General features: G+C 41.7%; 1 protein-coding gene across 4 annotated transcripts in view; it reads right to left on the reverse strand.

Moving 5' to 3' along the window:
• Nucleotides 1-1,323: 1,323 nt before the first annotated feature.
• Nucleotides 1,324-19,526, reverse strand: part of LMO1 (LIM domain only 1) — an 89,413-nt gene continuing 71,210 nt past the window's right edge. For all 4 annotated transcript variants that reach the window (XM_048854871.2, XM_048854872.2, XM_048854869.2 and 1 more), the window contains 2 exons: nt 6,114-6,239; nt 1,324-1,769 (listed from right to left, as the gene is read on the reverse strand). In XM_048854871.2, coding sequence (XP_048710828.1) covers nt 1,664-1,769; nt 6,114-6,239 — 232 coding nt within the window. In that variant the 3' untranslated portion in view covers nt 1,324-1,663. The remainder of the gene's footprint in view (nt 1,770-6,113; nt 6,240-19,526) is intronic.

The following is a 19,526-nucleotide window of genomic DNA, read 5'->3' on the forward strand; positions in this document are numbered from 1 at the left end:
AACTGGAGGAGTCACCTATTGAAAAGATGCCTGACAATCAGAGAGACAGAATGGAGACCAAACTCCTCATTTTCCATGGCCATCCTGATCCTGAAATATCTACCTCGGTGTTCAAGAGAAGGAATGCTCAAGATACACTATGAGGCATGTTAGCTCATTAGCGATACCTCAGTGCTTCTCTTACATCTCTGGTGCTCTGCTGTTATTTTTTTAGTTTGCTCAGCTTGAGTTCTGGATGTACTGTGAAACAAACAGTTAAAGAAAAGAGATATGAGAGACCAAGATAAAACTGTATATAGTATTTGTAATGCAGAGGAAACAAGCGATACGAGATTCAAGATCAGTAGCCGGCTATTAATTCATGCTGGGGAAAAAATTGAAACAAACCAACAAAAAAAGCAGGGAGACATAATACAGAGAATTGAAGTAATTGTTTACCAGTGCTGGCTGCAATGTATAAAAGTGATGTTGGTTGTACGTAAAATTGTTTGGTGCAGTCTCGTACCCTGCGCATGAATTGTGTAACACTGAAAATTGCACAAAGTAGAGTAACAAACATAATGGAGCTTTATCGGAGTCTTTTTAAACGACCTAGATTAACTGGAATCTGACAGCTTGTTGTGTGGGAGGTCAAAACAACTGGCAAATGACAAGCAAAGAGATCTGTAAAACAGGTGATGTGGGTTCAATACCAGGCTTCATTTGAAGTCTCTGGCATCAGCTGTTTTGGTGCCTGACACTTGGAAAACTGATGCTCTGTATAAGAGAATTAAGCCATGCCAAAGCCCTGAAATGAATATTCTGATCAGTAACTGGTCACCTGTTGACAAGGCTAGATAGATTCTATTCATTAGGGTTCATACTGAGGAGATACTGTATTAGCTGGTCAATAGGGTTCTTGGTCATAACATTGCTCTGTCTGAACTGATGTGCTTTCACTTAAAAGAGGCCTGTGTCCACAGATACCATTCATGGTGAACAATTAAAGAAGTTGTTTACCACAGAACTCATGGGGATTGACTAGCGATGCAGTGAAGATTCCCCAGCCATCACCCACACATTTACTCCTTTTCTACACGATAGTAATTGTGGAGATGCAACATGACATGGTTCAAATGGAGAGGTTTAATTTCAGAGCAGCACTTCCTCCCCCAACTCTCGTCTGTTTGTATAGTAGTTTAAACTTGTGCCCATTAATTTATTTCATGCAGCTTCCAGGGATCTGTGTATTGTTTTCTTAAAAAAATATTTGGTCAGCATCAAATACAGGAAACACAAGCCCCGACTGTATTACGAATAAACCACAACTTAAAATGACCAGGAAACATTCATAATTTTTAATTCACACCAGTAATAAAATTGCATTACATTTTTCATAAAATAAATGTTCCAGTTTATATACAGAAAACAGACTGTACAGAGCCCTCCCCTAGACCCCAAAAAACTCACAAACATACAGGCAATGCAGTGCTCAGCTAAGCAGGCACAACTGTACATCTAAATTTGTAACTGCTTTGTGTTGGGGCGGGAAAAAAGTACTACAATGTATATAGTCCTTTCTGGACCAAGAATTAAAAAAATATTGCAGGCAAGCTGACAGACGCCCCTCACTGCTTGTGCGGCTGAACGTCCATCCCACAGTGCTTCAGCAAAGCAGGGTTTGTTATTGAACTTGGGACTCAAAACTTCCATTCAGCTGCCCTTCCTCATAGTCCATCTGACACAAGATCATGTTGTTCTTCAGGAAAAATTTGTCTCCCACGCAAAATCTGAAACGTTAAAAAATAAAAGGTCACACATGTCTAAATGTTAGCTGGCACTAACCAGGTGGCAGTACGCTGAGGAAAAGATGACAGAGGATTAAGTCTAGAGGTAGTGGGTGCCCAGACGGAAAGGAAAAGTTATCTTCATTGTGAACTATGCTTCCCAGATTGGAATTTAGGGAGGCAGGATACAGCGGATAGGGCACTCGACTAGGAACCAGGCAACCAGAGTTCTATTTCTGGCCCTGCCACTGACCTCTAAGAGACCCAAGTCACTTCACCACGCTGTTTCCCTCTCCTACCTTTTGTCTGTGTTGTCTATTTAGACTTTAAGCTTTTTGGCGCAGAGGCTCTCTCATACTATGCATTTGAACAGTGCCTAGCACAAGGGGCCCTGATCTCTGTTGAAGCCTATAGATACTACTGTAATAATAATCCAACAGGAAAAGTGATGGAATATATCCCCAAATAGACATGAACTTTCAGAATTTACTGAAACCAGGAAGCAAACAGGGTATGTTACACAAAATGTTTGAAATGTTCTATGGTATTCAAATTTCCAGGTGAGGCAGTGTTTACACTAATTTACAGGCACCGAATGGCTATTAAGTCCTTCCTCACCCCCTTATGTACAGTGCTGAACAATAAATAGAAGTTTCTTGATGGATGGCTAGACTCAGTTAACCTTTATCTTCATGGAATGGAGCGTAAAGTTCTCTGTCTACCATGTAAATTGTTCTGTTTGTATTAAAGTTGACAGAGAGACTTGTGATATTTAACAATCTTATTTGATCATTAAGGTCAAAAACGTTGCACACAATACCTGAAAGGTACAGTTTGACAGCCACTAACCTCCTCACACCTCCTGTTTGCTATAGATGTGAAAGTTAATCTACAATTTTAGGATAATACAGTGCTCTTCATTGGTCTCCCATTCAAGGGCAGAGTCTGACTTAGCATGTGCCAATGGCATAACAAAGCAGGACATAGGCGAGACAGCTTCAGTGTCTTAAGCCAGTCCCACTACTTCAGGGCTGGTATAGGCAAAGCTGGTTGTGATGCGGATGGCCAGTTCTGAAAGGGAGATATATATGGTGCACCCATGCCCAGCCAGCCAGGAACTGGCAGATATGAACTTTAAAGAGGCAAAAACATCTAGGAGTTTGAGGGAGAAATATAGGCTCTACACAACATGAAGCCCATGGAAAGAGGACAACTTTTCCTCAGCAGTGTCATGAAGCCTTGAAAACATGCCCCTACTATGCATGGTTGTACAAGGGAAATTCTCTGGTCCTGGTCTGAAATATGTTCTAGGCCTGTGATTGTCAGTGGGTAGCTAGAGACTGTAAGCCTGCTGTCAGGCTGGATAGTTTGAGTTATAAGAGGAGTGTTCATCTGTATGAGACCTACCACATCCAAGCCCCTCTAGCACCTCATACAAGTTTTCCCCCTAATGGATACCTATACGTCAGCTGATGCCTTGCTTAATTCGGCAGTTGGGTATGGCACAACCTTCTACAATGCCCTTAATTAGTATGGTTCATTGTGTGATTTAGCTCAGCACCCAGAGTCTCCTCTCCTAGCCTGCACCTGAAGCCCTCTTTATAGTAGTCTGAAATTCAGCGAGCTAACTTTTAACTTGTATTCCTGAAAAGAAACGAAAGCTGCTTCTTTAAGAGGAGACTCCAGTTAAAGCAGCATTGCACGTATTCTCCTGAAAGTCACAGCCTCACCAATGGGTTTGCTGACTATACAAAGTCCGTTAGCTAACATTTTCCAGACTGCAACTTAAGACACAGCTGCTGACTTTCTGCTACTTAATGTTCCTTAAAGTGTGACCATAACACCCAAGGGGCAGGGAAACAAAACGAAGTCACACCACCAACACAAATGCGGCACAGTCAACAGCTGCCTCTTGCCAAATCTAGCTGGCGTCTAGAGCAGCAGCGGGAGAGCTGGAAAGCGATTCGTAGGGTGTGGTAGAGCGCGGTCCTCTGAAAACCAGGCATTGTGGGGCCCCACGTTTGTCTCTCACAAAGTGCTCAATTTACAAGACAAAAGATGTTTTTCTCCAACTGCCAGCCCTGAAAACTCACCATGGACCCAGCAGGAAGCGGAGGGCTTTCCTTCTCATGCGCAACTACCAATCTAGCGTTAGCAGGCCCGCGTCACACCTCAAGCGTTTTACACCGGGGCAAACCCAGCAGTTTTCTGGAGGTTACTGTGCGAGGAGAAAGGAACCCAGCCTTCGCGCGGCGTGTGCCGAACTGTTAGAAAACCCCTATCTTACTGAGCGAGTTTCATCAGAAATCAGAGAGACACAAACACTGAACCCAGGATGCCATTTGTATAAAGTGTCTCTCAGAACAGAACCCAACACAAGAAAAAGGCAGGTGAACGGCGTGAAACATCTTAGAGTACTGATGAGTCAGCAGAGTACAGTGGTAAAAAGAAGATTTAGTAGTTAGGCAACAGCTACTTACCCTTAAAAAACGCAACATGAGTGAGGCCCAAGATACATTTTAGGAATCAGAGTGTTTCTGATGTCTGTTGGAGACGATAGCAGATGGAAATATTTCATACCTAACACTATTAAATAATGTATCATTTTGCCTTTTAAACCCCCCCCCCCACTGTGCTAAGAATGGAGCCTGGGACTCTGAAAAAGAATGGGGTAATACCAATGGATCCCAAAAAACCTACCCTGAGGACTTCGCCTGTGAGAGGCTGCTCACTATTATGAGTTTCGTCTCTGACTGGGGAGGGAGGTGCTGAATTCCTGCTAGCGCAGTCACAAAATGAATAGGTCTTCCAATGCTTTCCGGATAGCAATAAGGTATATCATATTATTATTAATATGAAGGTATAGCATATTAAATAATAAGGTATAGCATGTTAAAGACAGAATTAGAAATAAGACTACGCACCAAAACACTGGGAAATACAGTTTGTCTGCAAGAAACTACGCTCCCTGTCCAACACACCAACCACTAGATGTCACTATAACCTCAGTGGAATAACCCTATTAAACTGGGGACAGCTTGATTTATTGCAGCTGTCAGTATTAATAGGAAGGCATTCTACCCCCAAACAAATAATACCAGCTTTGTGTTTGATACAGTGCCTTCAATTAAAGCCACCCAAACTACATACCATGTGTCTGATTCTCCTCATACATCCACTGGTGGGAGTTGGGTGCAACTCCACAGACTTCAACCAAGTTATACTGATATAAAACAAGCGTGAGAGGAAAGTCAGTCCCTGTATTTTGATATGTTCTCACAAATCTAACATGAAAGCTAGAAAGGAGGTGTGAGCATATGCATGTGTGTAAATATCACACACACACAACCCCATATTGACAAATTCCAGAGTAACTGAATGTGATGTATCTTATTTTTAAGTAAAATATCAAGTATGTTAACTTGGCTTTGAAGTAACATGCTTTTCTCCCATTCAGTTTACTCACTCTTCTTTTCTTCCTCTTTTAAAACATGTCCCTTCACAAATAACAATTTCTGGTTCAACCAGCAGCCTAAGCAAGGAAGGGGAAGTTTTAAGAACGAACACATGCTTCAAAAAGGGAAACTATGCTGCATTTAATGCACTCAGCTTCCAAGAGGAGAGCTCAATCTTCCGACAACTACACCAAATCAAGAGAAAAGCATGCCCTAAAATCTTTGCACAACCCTCCTCCCACAATTCAGTCTTTTATAGATACCAATGAGTCAGGCTGAATCCGTATGTCCTTTCATTGTACACTTTGATATATATTTTTCTGTGCATCTTCCAGTCAGGTACGGTACAGCCCCATTTAAAATTACCCCACAAGCAGGCCCTGTTGCTTTTGCAGGAAACTGAAGAAAGCACTTCGCAGTCTCCAAAAGGGCTTACCTAGAATATATTACTCCTTCGTACCCTCCTCACTTCTGAGATGGTCAGAAGTCTGATTTAAGTAACTGTAAGTTAGAAATACTTGTGCAAGAGAGGGTCCTATCTCTGTCTATGGGTGTTCAGCAAACAGGTTAGATGCTGAAAGATCTCAGAAGCTGTTCATTCAGTTGCATTACAACTATTTCAGAACAGCTGTCTGCTGCTTACAGTGCCTGGATCTGCAGTCTTCCCCCTGCAACCCCAATTCCTACCGGCTCCACCAGGCCCACATCCTCGAAAAGGTTGCAGGACAGACCCAGTCTATGTAGGCAACTACAAATAAGACAACCCAGCCAGCGCTAGCAGCTTCTTGGCCCCAGAGAGGTGGCAAAGATCAAGCAGATTTCCTTGGTCCGTTGGCAAAAATAAAAAAATAGTTTGTGGGGTTTTTTATTTCTGTAATAACTGTGTCCTCACCTCTGGTTGCAGAGTTGGCAGGCAAAGCAGTCCAAATGGTAAACATTATCTCTGGCCCTCATCACCATCTCAAAGGCAGGGATCAGTTTACTGCAGGCAGCGCAATTCCCGGTGGTACCAAAGAGCCTGCCAAAGAAGCACAATCATTAGAAGCCATTTTAATTAAATGGTGGAAGCACTAATTAAGTGTAATTAGCAGTATCAAATACTGTATTGCACCAATAGGAGTTGCACTATCCATTTCGGTGACCAACCAGTGTGCAGGAACTTGGGATAAAACTGCCTGGTGAGCAAATGCCGATTGTCGAGATGAAACTTCACTTGGCTTGTGAGCCTTGGGCTAATTTACTATCTAATGGAGAAAAGCATTAAAGACACTTACATTGCTATTCTGGGGCTCTCACAATTTCAGTCAAAACAAAAACTATTTGCAGGGTTTGTTCTCTGAACATCTTGCTTCCTTCCCCACCCCACGCAGCACCCATTTGCTCTTCATTGTTGCCTTATGGAGGAATCCAAGCTGATGATAATGAGCCAGTTATAATGGGTGAAATGCAGAAGACTCATTAACTTTGCCAACTCTGGCAGGCAAAGCTGCAGCTGGAGAAAAGTCTAACTTACCTCCTGTTTTAAAGAAACACACTTATCTAAAGACAACTGGCAATAATGTTTTACAAAGCCACTTCATACATTATGCTATGACCTCCACCCTCCTCGACCTTCCTGGGAACCAACTAAACTTCTTACATTGAGGCACAAATACTACAGTCAACTGTTCACTTCAGCTCCCCAGTCCTTGAGGATAACCCTTCTGCACTGGAAGCTTTGCCACTGTTGTCATGGTTTTTGCCATCTCCCTTCCCAGATGTCTGCTGCTCTTACAGCTCCCACAGGGAAACTAACCAAGAGCTACGACATCATCCCCTGCAGCCCTCAGACAAGTCCCGGAAGACCCATGAGCCAGTGCCACTCCCTGATGACAGGCATGACAGCACTTCTCAATTAGAGCTATAGGAACCAGTTGGGGATGCATGCAACAAACTAAAGATTTCAATCTTAAACTGTGAATAGTCAATATACACTTAGTTACTTTGTTTAAGAGAATGCATGTGATTGAATTGTTCTCAGACCTATGTGGAAGGCACCTTCTTTCAGCTGATTGTTAGTTCGGTGTGCATGTACCGAAGCTGGATCTTGCTAATGCCAGTACTTGCTAGTTCCACCAGTACAAAGAGGCAAAAAGCATAGAGAGAACTGCTTGTAGTCTGGCAGAGGAACACCTAGGTCTGATTTCTCAGCCCACAATTTGCTGAACCAGTCAATGCTACTGATCACTGGACAGTAATAACTGAAGTGTGATAAGATCTTCAAGATAACCCTTTTGCTCTCAGGCTTCTTAGCAATCATGTGAGCTTGTTTTTGGCATATTAAAGTCTTACTTCTTGTGTCAGATGTTAAAAGAGACACCTATTCCTTTTCTGTTATTCTTGGCTTGAAGGCCACTGGACTGTTTTCGTTGGGAGGAGACTAGACATTTGTCTTGGACACTTAACCAAAAAAAAAAAAGGCTGTGGTACAATGGGCAAAACAGAAATAGTACCAGACGCACAGCGATGTAAAATGTAAACACTCTTGCCCTCAGACTTCACCACATTAGGGCTGGAGAGCCTGTACCACAATACACTGAGCAAAATGGCAAAGAGTTTAAATAAATCTTACAAACGAACACAACGCAAATGGCAACATATTCGGCAAGGGCAGGATGGTGGCCTGCTCTTACGATAGCAGGCGAGCCAGCCCTTCACTTTCCTGCATGGGCTCCCCACATCATGGGTTAGTGTAGGAGATAGAGAAGCAGCCTTCAGAGGGCTGCTGCTCCCAGTCCTAAAGAGGTGGTCAGGGACACTGCAAGAAAGGGCATGTTTTATTATGGACCAGTAGCAGACGGAGCAAGGGGGTGGTGCCAGCAGAAGCTCACAGTTCCCTCCCTGGAATGCTCCTGGGCCAGCATAGCTACAATGCCCTGGTATTCTGGATGGGGTGCCAATTTATAATCTAGCCCCAAATTGGTATTTTCTGATTCATAGTCATTTTACTTGGCAAAACAAAAGTGTCGCTATCACTCCTTGATGTAACCATCTTCCATCGTATAAATAGAATACCCTTAGTACAGTAGCAGAAGTCATTAGTTTCAATTTCTCTATTTGATAGAGAACTAGCAGATTAGGAGAACAATGACGTCTGCATTTTTAGAACATCCAAATCACAGCAAATGTTAAAAAAATGACTTAAACTAAAACAAAACCCAAGCAAAGCCGCCCAATATATTAGGTAAGAACAACAGTGGAAGTTAATCCTGAATTTGTTCTGTGCACAATGCCACTATTCTTGTGAGCGTAAAATATCCATTATTCATTATCACAGTTGTGCGGAGCTCAATCTAGATTAAATAAAATAAAGGGGCCCCAGACAGAGTTATTTGCATTGTTAAATGGGCATTTTTCTCCACCCTTCAAATAGGATGTTTCTCTACATGGAAATGATGGGGAAGTTTGGGCAGATGTTCAATTAACTGTTTAAACAGTTAGCTTAAGAAACATGAAGATTGTATTTGGCGTTGGATTCACCTGTCTCTTTTCAGGGGTTGGGGAGTAAACCAAGTGTTAAACAGCTTTTACTGTTTGCATAAGAGCTGCAGTTTATGTTTTGTCCAGCTGAAATTATGTTGCCTTTTAATGTCTACATAAATGTAGCTCCCAGTTTTTCAGTGTGCTAATCGTGTTCTCTTCCATTAAGTCCCCATCTTCCTTCCCTAACATATGAACATTTCACACACATTCAAGCACTTTCAAATTTTAATCACTTTTCCGGGAACAATTTAAAGCTCTATATAGTCACTAAAATTCTCAAGTATGCCTAACGTGTAGCTCAAAGATCACAGGCTTTTTGCTGTTGGAAGAAGAGCAGATTGAGGCAAAGAAGAGATGCATTCTTCACCTAAGAATTTGTTTTTTGGCACGTCCAGCTGTCATGCTCCATACCTCCTCACTTGGCGATCACACGAGAAGAAGTCTGGGGTTTTGTTTTTTTTAATTTTGGGGGCGAACTTTCTTTCACCATCAATACATCCCATGGTTTAGTTTAAAAAGAAGCCACAAAAAAGGAAACACATACTGCACCCTCTGGATGCACTCTCCATAGTAAATCCAATCTTGTCTCACACACTGAGAAAGCTCAAGCATATCAGGAAAATATACCATAAGATCCTCAATATTCTCACTGGCATGACACCACTGGGAGAAAAAAAGTCAGAGACAAGGAAGGTTTTTTAATCTCTTTTTAAAACTTTTAAAAAGTTGAAGACAGCAATTTTTAAGTACAGATTTATTCTCTCTCATGTAACAGAAGGACCTCACCAGCTTGTAAATAAGCTTAGACTATGCAGATTTAAAATTTAACACAATTAAACTTTTACCCTGTGGTAGCAATTATGTTTAATGGCTCTTACTCTGAACTTAACCATGTCTATTGTCGTCAGCCAATCTGAAAGCAGAAGTTTAGCCAAGGACAATTTTCTGTAGTTTATAGGCACACTAAAATCCAGCTATTCTATATTCCGATTAGCTGTTGATGTCATTGTGTATAGTGAAAATTAAAGCTAATTGGCACACAGGAGCAGCAGTGAATACAAATGAATTGAGGGAAACGGGGGGAGCACTCTGTGGAAGTCCTATGTAACTGTTGGGAGGCTTCTTTTTATTTGAAGATTTAGCTGCTTGTAACAGTCATCTTCTGTACAACGTTTTGGAATTCAGCAATGCTGTGGAGGTACTTTAAACTGACTAACTATATGATAGGGGCATAATTACCCAGAGTTTACCTTTTTATTTTTTTAAAGGGTCTGAGTGAGGGACGTATAGTGGCGAGCACGTGAAAGGGAGGGACTTGTCTAAAAGTGACCATCTCCCCCATCATTTTAAACACATTCTGTATTTCCTATTTACACTCATCCCTGATGAACAAACATTAGATTTGTACGCCTTCCATGAATCTTCCTTCTCACCCCACTCACATTCACGTATGGTCTAAGCTATATGAGAATCTGCACATCTGTTTCGTGATCTCTAAACCTACAAACAGTATCTACAAATGGATTTCTAAATACCTAACAAGAACAAGATTGCCCTCCAGCCTGGTATTTGCAAACCAGCAGCAAGTCAGTCAGGGGCCAGAAAACTCTCCCATGAAAAGAGACTGAAAAGATTGGGGCAGTTCACTTTAGAAAAGAGACGATTATGAGGGGATAAGTGTATATAAAACACAGAATGGGATAGAAAAGGTACATTGGGAGCTTCCTTTCTCCCTGCTGTATAATACGAGAAACAAGGAGGACATTCAGTGACGTTAAAGAGGTGGCAAGTTCAAAACAGATAAAAGAAAGTACACTTTTTCCACACAAAACAATCAGATGGTGATAATTGTTGTCACAGGATGTTTTTGAGGCCATGAATTTAGTAACATTCAAGAAGGGATTGGACATTTATATGGATACCAAGAATATCCAGAGTTATAATAGTTAAACACTAGCAGATTTTAGAAGAGAGTGAACCTCATGCTTAAACCAATCACTAATTACTAGGGATTATGTGGTTTCAATATGAGACCATTGCCTACCATGCTAACCAATATGGTCTCATTTTTAACTTGTACTCCTCTAGCTGTTCTGTAATCATTTGCTATTATCTTATATTTAGATGGTCATCTCTTTGGGGGCAGAGACCACCTTTGTTCTTGCTTGTACAGCACCTAGTACAACAGGGTCTATGATTAGGGCTCCTTGGTACTTCTACAATAAAAGTGATGATAATCGCTATAATAAAATTCTTGCACCTTCCTTTGAAGCATCTCATGCTGCTGCTGTCTGAGACTGGATACTGGTTTAGATGCACTCTGGGTCTGATCCAGTGTGGAAGTTCCTATGTCCATTTCTTGTACCTTGAATTCATAGTTACGAGAAAGAGAGCCTTGTTCCTACCAGTTCAAAAAACGACCTTCCAGCAAGTTGGACTTGAACAACTTACATCAGTGTTTGTTGTCAACTGCATGCGACAGAGTTCGAACACACACGTTTAATACGAGCTGACAAAATACTGAGTATGCAAATAGCTGTAGAAAAAAGCTTCACAGCCACTTAATATGATACAAATGTAAAACCAATTCTAAAATGCAGGCTGCATGACATCTCTAATCTGTCTTTGTGTGGCATACAGACATAACCTACTCCTGTGTTCTGTTTCTCTTGGCTCCCACAAAAACTGCATATGGCAAAAATCAGATAGATATTGCCCCTCCCATAATCACTGCTTGGCATGTGGTAATTACCTGTTAGTGAGTGCACACTTCTCAATACAACAGAGCCAATGTTACAGGGGAAAGTTGTGTCAATTGAAGGAAAGGAACCATATTTTGACATTAATAAAGTCGGTCAAGTTGTTCTTTCATGATGGTTTCTAGTTCAGTTCCAGAGAACGCACATTTTATGCCAGAGGGTTTATTACTCATGGATAGCTAAACAGACGGAGCTGAACCGGCGTAGTATAAAAAGCCCTCTGCTTGGGTGGCCAGCTAGCCTGGAGTCTACGGGGCATAAATTTCAGGATTCCTCAAGGGCACACGTCTTCAGCTGAACAATCCATAGGAAAGGTATTTATTTTGGGTCTTTTGGTCCCTCCCTCCACATTTTAGAAAGCAAGAGATTTACACTTCGTATGAAGCTCTCCCACCTACTGTCAGAAAATAAGCATCATCTTCCTCAAAAGCTCAAATCTTCCTACAGTATAACTGCACCAACCGACATTAAAACCAACCTTGGCTTTCATAGATGCTATGTAAACATACATATATGGAGCCAAGTTTTCTTAGGAGAGTTTAGAAATATTAACAGGAAAGTTGCAAGTTTGAAAGTGTTAGAGGCAGGTCAGTACATCAAAGCCTACCAGAATTAGTCCACCCCCATCAGAAGGTTTTGAAAAATAAAATTAAAATCAACTAACAAACCCAACTGCCATTTGTTATCCTGGAAAGTTCTGGTTTGTATAAGTGAAAGGCTTTCATCTCAGCTACCACATAGGAAATAATCTTTGCTGTGACAATACAAAGTGTGATAATGTGGTTGAGATGCACCATCTTTTGTACATAAAACACGGCATTTTCTTTTTCATTGTCAATCTGTCCAGGTACAAAACAGTTTAGCAACAGGGAAATCCCATGCAGAATGCCTCAAAGTGGTTAAGAATAATAAAAGTCAGTTTAACAAACTCGACACTATTATTAGGATCTTCAGTAAAACCCAAATTTAAAACAGTCCTTTCTGGCCATGCTGCATGTATTTGTCATCTTTTTAACAGAAAGTACATTTCTGGATATAAGCGGGTTGACTGTGTCCCTTTAATAACAGATCATTGCCTAATATATCTGCTGCTGATGCCCATATATGCCGTACATTTCTTGAAAAAATAAATAGCACCCTCCTTGGAAGGCTTCCCAGTTTATCGAGTTCTTTCTGCTGATTAATGCTCCTGAATGTAGCTTCAATGACACTGTTGACAGATTAGCTCTACTTTGGCTGGTTTTGGCACACACACTGGAACTTTCAAAGATTGGGCTTGAAATGTGTAACTGTGGTTTGGCCATTTGATTTGGTGCCACCATCACTACTTACACGTGGAAGTCTACTGAAAGCTAGGCATTGCTGTGCACGCTTCCTTGCCAGACAGAACTATCACCTATTTTTACAAATCAAAGACTCACTTTTCTTAATCACTAATAAAACTACTGCACATTTACTGGATGCAATAACTTTCATCCAAAGGCATCCCTAAAGCTCTTTACTCACGAACCGAAATATAAATTGTACGTGATTATTAACTGGGGCAGAACAAAGCAATGCTGTCCAAAAAGCTGGAGACAGGAAAAGGTGAATGTTGAATCCAGCTGGAAGTAGGAACTTTTAGGTGGGAAGAAGGCACCACGGCGACCTAAATTGGAATTCGGTTAAGACAGAGTAAAAAACCTCTCTCTCTCTCTTTTGCAAATATGGTCTTGGGATCATTAACAACCAGATAAGCTGAAAACCCCAGTTTGAGTTCCCATTCAAAAACTGCAATAAGCGGAACACCACGCCCTTGGCATTGGTTCCATACCAATTTAGGGCCTAATCAAAAGCATACTAAAAAGTCAGTGAAAAGATTCCCACAACTCCACTAGGAGCTGGATCAGACCCTTAGAGAGAAACATGCCCTCTACTGATTTACATCATCTCTTTGTGCAATATTTCAACTTCCTTTGGAGATAACCCTCATTTAAGTCCTGACCAGGACCAACTGCCTTGTTTATCAAATTGTGACAAGTTCCTAACAAGTGCTGGTACGTATGAAACATGCAGAAGTCATTTGGTCTATTTCTGTCATACTGAGTTTCATTTTCCTCTGATTTATGTGGGTGTAATTCAGGAAGAGTTCCATTTAAGTCAATGGGATTGCACTGGTGTAAGATAGGAGAGAATCAAACGCATCTTCAGAAAGCACCCCACTGAAAATTCTGAATTAAGATGGCAGTTCCACCAAGAAACTCTGAGCAGGGCTCACAGAGACTGCTTGTGTGCTCCAAGTTGGTGGATCTTCAAATATGTCTGCGGATCAATAAAACAACTGATTTTTGTATTAAACAAGCAGTTTACAAAGAAGCACACTGTAAGGATTTCTATACCAGGAATAGTGGCTTCCAACAAAATTTGCCTATTCAACAGAGACAGATAAATTAAAGATGGAAAGTTAGCCATCATGACTATTAACCAAATGGTAAATACATTTATTTAGACAATAATGTATCTGGAAATACATCTGTATGTAGCTGGAGATTGAGGTGGGATTACAAGGATAGCAAATTTAAACAACTCAAGATCTGATTTCATCTTTCAGAATTAAAAAAGAAAAAGGAAGTGCTTTAGGAAACATGAAGGTTAACAAATGTTCCTTTCCAAGCAAGCATCTTTTGAAAAAAATGATGAGGATATGGTCTGTAAGAGTTCCTGAAGCACTTTTGAAAGATGTCCTCAGTGACTCAGACGAAATGTATTCAGTGCAGAAAGCCCACAGCCTTATCTGACGCATTGAACGGCAGCCTGGTCCAAAGCAATGTAGGCAGGCAAAGAATATACAGAAGCAGCAGGGCTCCTGCCACTGGGTTCTACCCCACTCAGAAGAGGAGAAAACATTCACACTAAAAGAAGCTAGTTCTCATGCCAGTTCCATGCACCAGTCACAGCTGTCCAGTTAACAGTGCTTCTTCCATGAAAGATCTATGAATTATGTGTATTCCTGTAGGGAGCTCCAAAGCAGGATATCACTGAACAGCCCAGAAGCCACAGTGGAGTTCTGAGGTGCACCTTCAAAAGTTTCCATTCATGAATGAGCAGAAATGCAGCTGAAGCAACGTGCAGCATGTCATCTAGTATTTCTTTAAACGCATGCACAAATAAGCACCACGGCCAATGACCGTGGAAAATGCACCCTTTGATTCACACTGTTTGGCCAGAATATTAGGGTCTCTGGTGCCACCTACAATAACAATCCCCATTGGAAGTTAATAGATTTGTGCTCCAACAAAATGAAGGGGGAAGCAAAGTCCGCTGCTGGGAGTCGTTCACGAATCACGAGGCAGCACATTCTCAAACAGCTTGAGCTCCTCAGTGGCTCTCTACAGTTACACCACCACGTGGGCCAATATCCATTCAAAAAGGCCCTCTGTCCTTTATGTAAAGCCTATGGAACCCCAACAGTGTATGTGCTCCTACTATTATATGCACTATTCCCATCAGGTTTCATTTATCTTTCCTCTGTCCACACTTATAGATTCAAAACTGGCTTGCTTCTTAGCTTTGTAAAGACTAACATATTTAGTGTACCAAATTCCATTATTTGACACTGCTCTTCTTGGAAACCACGTAATCACAGTAAGTGGCCAGTGATTAATTCTTTTGATAGTCATTGTAATACTTTAAGTCACTGCGATGAACTTATTTAGTATAAATATAGCTGCACTGTGTTTAATTCCACGGTAGTTTAGCATTAATTCATTTCCAATTGCTGTAGAAGATGTTACTTTTTTGTCTTACCGACTAGAGTTTGGACATTGGCGCCAAAGCCATTAAAGAAAGGAGTCAAAGAAGAAGGGCTTTGATAATTCTCTGTGAGTGAAGCAGAAAAATACTGGAAGTGAATTAAGGACTGAGGAGATGGTGAAGAGAAAAAAAATGTTATGGATTCAGAGATCCTGTAGGCAGAAGTGACCATTTGGAATGGAGAGCATCTACTTGGACAGATGTGGCAAGTGACCTTCTAGGAAGAAGGCTGGCCAGGTTGGTGGGAACGGTTTAAACAGGGAAGAGGGAGATGATGGATACACATTACAGCATAAAGGTGGCAGACAGGATATACAACAACATACATGGCCAGCAGGACGATGCTGAAAACAAAGCAGAAATGGCTGTAAGAATGGATAGAAATGAACAGAGGGAATCAAATGCTAAAGACATTAATATTAACAAGAATAATGCAGCATTATCACAAGAAAAAATCCTATTTGGTTGTCTACGAGAGCCACAGAACAAGACAATTGGAATATCAACTTGCGCTGGAAAGCTGGCACTTTGTTACATATAAAACTAGTAGAAGGGACAAGGGACAAGATTTGCAAAAAAGGTTTTCTAAAGCGAAGTCCAGATTTAGGAACCTAAGTAAGTGGACTGATTTTCAGATGGACTGAGCACCCAAACAGCTATCAATGATTTCAGCAACAGAGAATTTGGTTAGCAGTGGGCACCTCAGTAAGGCATTCAGCGCTGCTCCACATAGTGCTCTCAGAGAAGTATGAAAAAGGCATGGCTACGTATATTCTGTGATGGATGCCTAACTGACTGACGACTGGGAACGAAGTAATGCGCTAGTGTATTAAATAGCCAACCCCCGCAATGGATACCTTTCCCTCCCCTCAGCAAGAGTCAGATTTAGATCATGTGCTCAACGTCTCCATAAGTGACCTAGAACAAATAAAGAGCATGTTTACCAAGTTTTCCCATTTTGAGAAGTTAGGAGGGCTGCCTTGCACCCGGGGAAGCAAAATGAAAATGGTGGAATCTAGGAGAGAGTTAGGCAGGAAAAAATGATAAACAAAACTAGGTTTAATCAGGATAAATGCAAAGTGGTATGGTAGGAAGCTAGCAAAAGGGGAATGTTGGTTGGGAACTATGCTACCAAGAGATCTTTGATGAGAAAATGGGCCCAACTCTTTCCTGCCCTGTACATAGTAGTCATTTTACATCTGTGCTCGATAGCAATACAATGCTACCAAATCAGACTACTGCACACCCGTATTACACAGGGATGAACGGCTACACAGAGTAAAACCCAGTCAGTTGAACATGAACATGGAAATCATGCAGTAACAGAAGAGAAACACAGGGATGTATAAAATAGAAGTATAATGTGTGGAACTAAATAATTCTTAGTGAATTTAAAGAAGGGTGGCATAAATTATTAGAAAGTAACTTACTTAAAGATTAAAGAGAACTAAAGTAGCACAGTCTGGAAAGGGAACTTTGGAATGCAGATTTGTAACAAGAAAGAAAATCTAGGAGGGTTTTTTCAGTAGTCAAAGCGAGCACAAGCTTTTAGGGATTGAAGTTAAGAAAGGAAGAATTTAGGATAACCTAGGAAACAATTTACAAGTGAAGTCAGTTACAGACTGGATATATGTGCATATGCAACTGCCATTATTTCGGTCAGTCAATGAAAGATTAGATGGAGATGTCATATTTTGTATCCGATAGTGATAAAAGGATATGATCCAAAAGTCCCTTCTACCTGCAGTGGCTAAAATTCCTTATCACGGAGAAAGCCTGCATTGAACTGTTGTGAAGTAAGCTACGCATTACTCTCACCACTAACACACTGAATAGAACTGTGAAAGGGTAAAGCAAACACTAACTGACCCCATACACACCCTGGAGAGGTAGCGAGAAGTGCTGTAGTTATATTTGGCTTATAGACGGAGGCAGAGAAGTGATGTGACGCACCCAAGTTATAGAGTAAGTCCATGGCAGAGCCAATGCTTTGGTAATCACTGACATAGGTGTCATGTTAAGACAAACAGAATTAGAAGTCTGGCTCAGACCACTGCCTGCAAGAACATGCTCAGCATGGATTTACCTGTAAATTCCTCAGTGGTGCTGGAGAGACCTGTGTTCAATTCCTGATTCAGCCACAGACTTCTTGTGTGACCTTGGGCCAAGTTTCAAGAATCGTAGAACGTGGATGAGACTTTCTTGCCTCACAGGGGTGTTGGATGATTGTGAGACACTCAGATATTACAGTGATGAGGGTCAGACTGACCTGGAGGCTATACAGCACTTCTTATCCTTATGACCCATCCTCGTGGCGCGCACACTCCCCGCCGTCCCCCCGTTTTACAAATGAAGTTAGAGAGAACAAAGCCCCAGCCTAACAGGATATCCCAGCAACACAAGCTCCCCTCTGCCTCCTATAAGTACCCCAGCACTTCAGTACTTCCTCCTCCTTTGGACTCCCTCATGCTCCCAGCAGCATCAGCTAGGTGCCCTCTATCCATTGTCCATGCTCTGCCAGGAGCAGGCTTTGACTGGTGTTACAAATCTTCAAAGTCCTCTCTCTTCCTATCTTCTAAAATCATCTGTACTTTCACTTCACTGTCTGCCAAATTCCCCAGTCTCTCCCTCATCTCTGTCCCCGCAGAGCTCCTTGCTGTCCCTGGTCTCTCTTCCCCAAAGTCCAGCCGCCTTCTGTTCCATGTTATTCTACTCTCCTCCTCCTTCAAAACCCTTGTATTCAATCCTTCCCTCCCAAGCAAATCCCACAACACTCCGCTCCACACCCCAGTTTCTCCTCCCACTCTTCAAACAGGCCTCCCATCACCTACACTTTGGGGGTGGCCTACCTATACAATTATACTTGGGTCTGTGACAGCTGAAATTCTATGGACTCTCTTGATAGCACAGGCACTTCATATAGTCTCTTGGGAGATTTAAGTGCAGAATTCATAACTAGAGGAAAGATGCTCCGATTCCACTGATGGGCTACAAGACAAGGTTCCAGTTTTAAACACCATAACGGTTAATTACAATCAGATATTTCATGACTCCATTTCTTATTTTTAAGGAAAACTTGAAGGAAAATTTGATTTGTAAAATTGTAACCACTATAGACTCCCTAAAATATTACCCTGAATCCATTAATACTTTGATCCCAGATAGTTCAAGGGTTAAAACTATTGTCACAAATACAGCTGGTCTCTGGGCACCACAGGTTTAACAAATGTTGAATGGCTTAACAACAGTCTATTGCAGGGGTCCCAAACACATGGCCCACATGTTATTTCCTGCGGCCCACATAAGCACTGACTCCACCGGTGGCCAAGCTCCCCTTCCCCGCTTCTTCCCCACCCCAGCGCGCCATGTCCCCGCTCCTCCGCCTACCTCCCAGCACTTCTCGCCACCAAACAGCTGTTTGGCAGCGCTTAGGACTTTCCAGGAGGGAGGGGAGAGGAGCAGGGACGTAGTGCGCTCAGGGGAGGAGGCGGAGAAGAGGCAGGGCCAGGGCGGGGTTTTGGGGAAGGACTTGTAATAGGGGCAGGGAGGGGGTATGCTTTTTAATCTTTTGATCATTCTCATGGCTCTTCTCTGAATCCTCTCTAATTTATCAACATCCTTCTGGAATAGTGGGCACAGAACTGGACACAGGATTTCAGCAGTGGTCACACCAGTACCAAATACAAAAATAAAGTAACCTCTCTACTCCTTCTTGAGAGTTTCCTGTTTATGCATCCTAGGATCATATTAGCTCCTTTTGGCCACAGCATTACACTGGGGGTTCATCTGCAGCTGATTACCCAGCATGATCCCCAAATCTTTTTCAGTCACTGCTTACAGGATGGGGAACTCTATCCTGGAAGTATGGCCTATATTCTTTGTTCCTAGATGTATACATTTATATTTAACTGTATTAAAAACACATATTGTTTGCCTGCACCAACTTTACCAAGTGACCCAGAATCAGTGACTCTGAATCAGTGACCTCGATTCCCTGTTCAGTTACATTCCAACACCTATTAGTTAGCCAGTATTTAATGGTGCCAGGCCACTTCTATATCATTCTATCTTTTTAAATCAAAAGCGTCACCTGGTAGCAAGTCAAATGCCCTACAGCAATCTAAGAATATGATGTCAACACTTAACTTTATCAACCAAACTTGTAATGTCATCAAAAAAAGATATGAAGTTAGTTTGACAGGATCTATTTTCCATAAATCCATGTTGATTTG

Source organism: Caretta caretta, chromosome 6 (genome assembly GCF_965140235.1).
Source record: "Caretta caretta isolate rCarCar2 chromosome 6, rCarCar1.hap1, whole genome shotgun sequence".
Classification (NCBI taxonomy): domain Eukaryota; kingdom Metazoa; phylum Chordata; order Testudines; family Cheloniidae; genus Caretta; species Caretta caretta.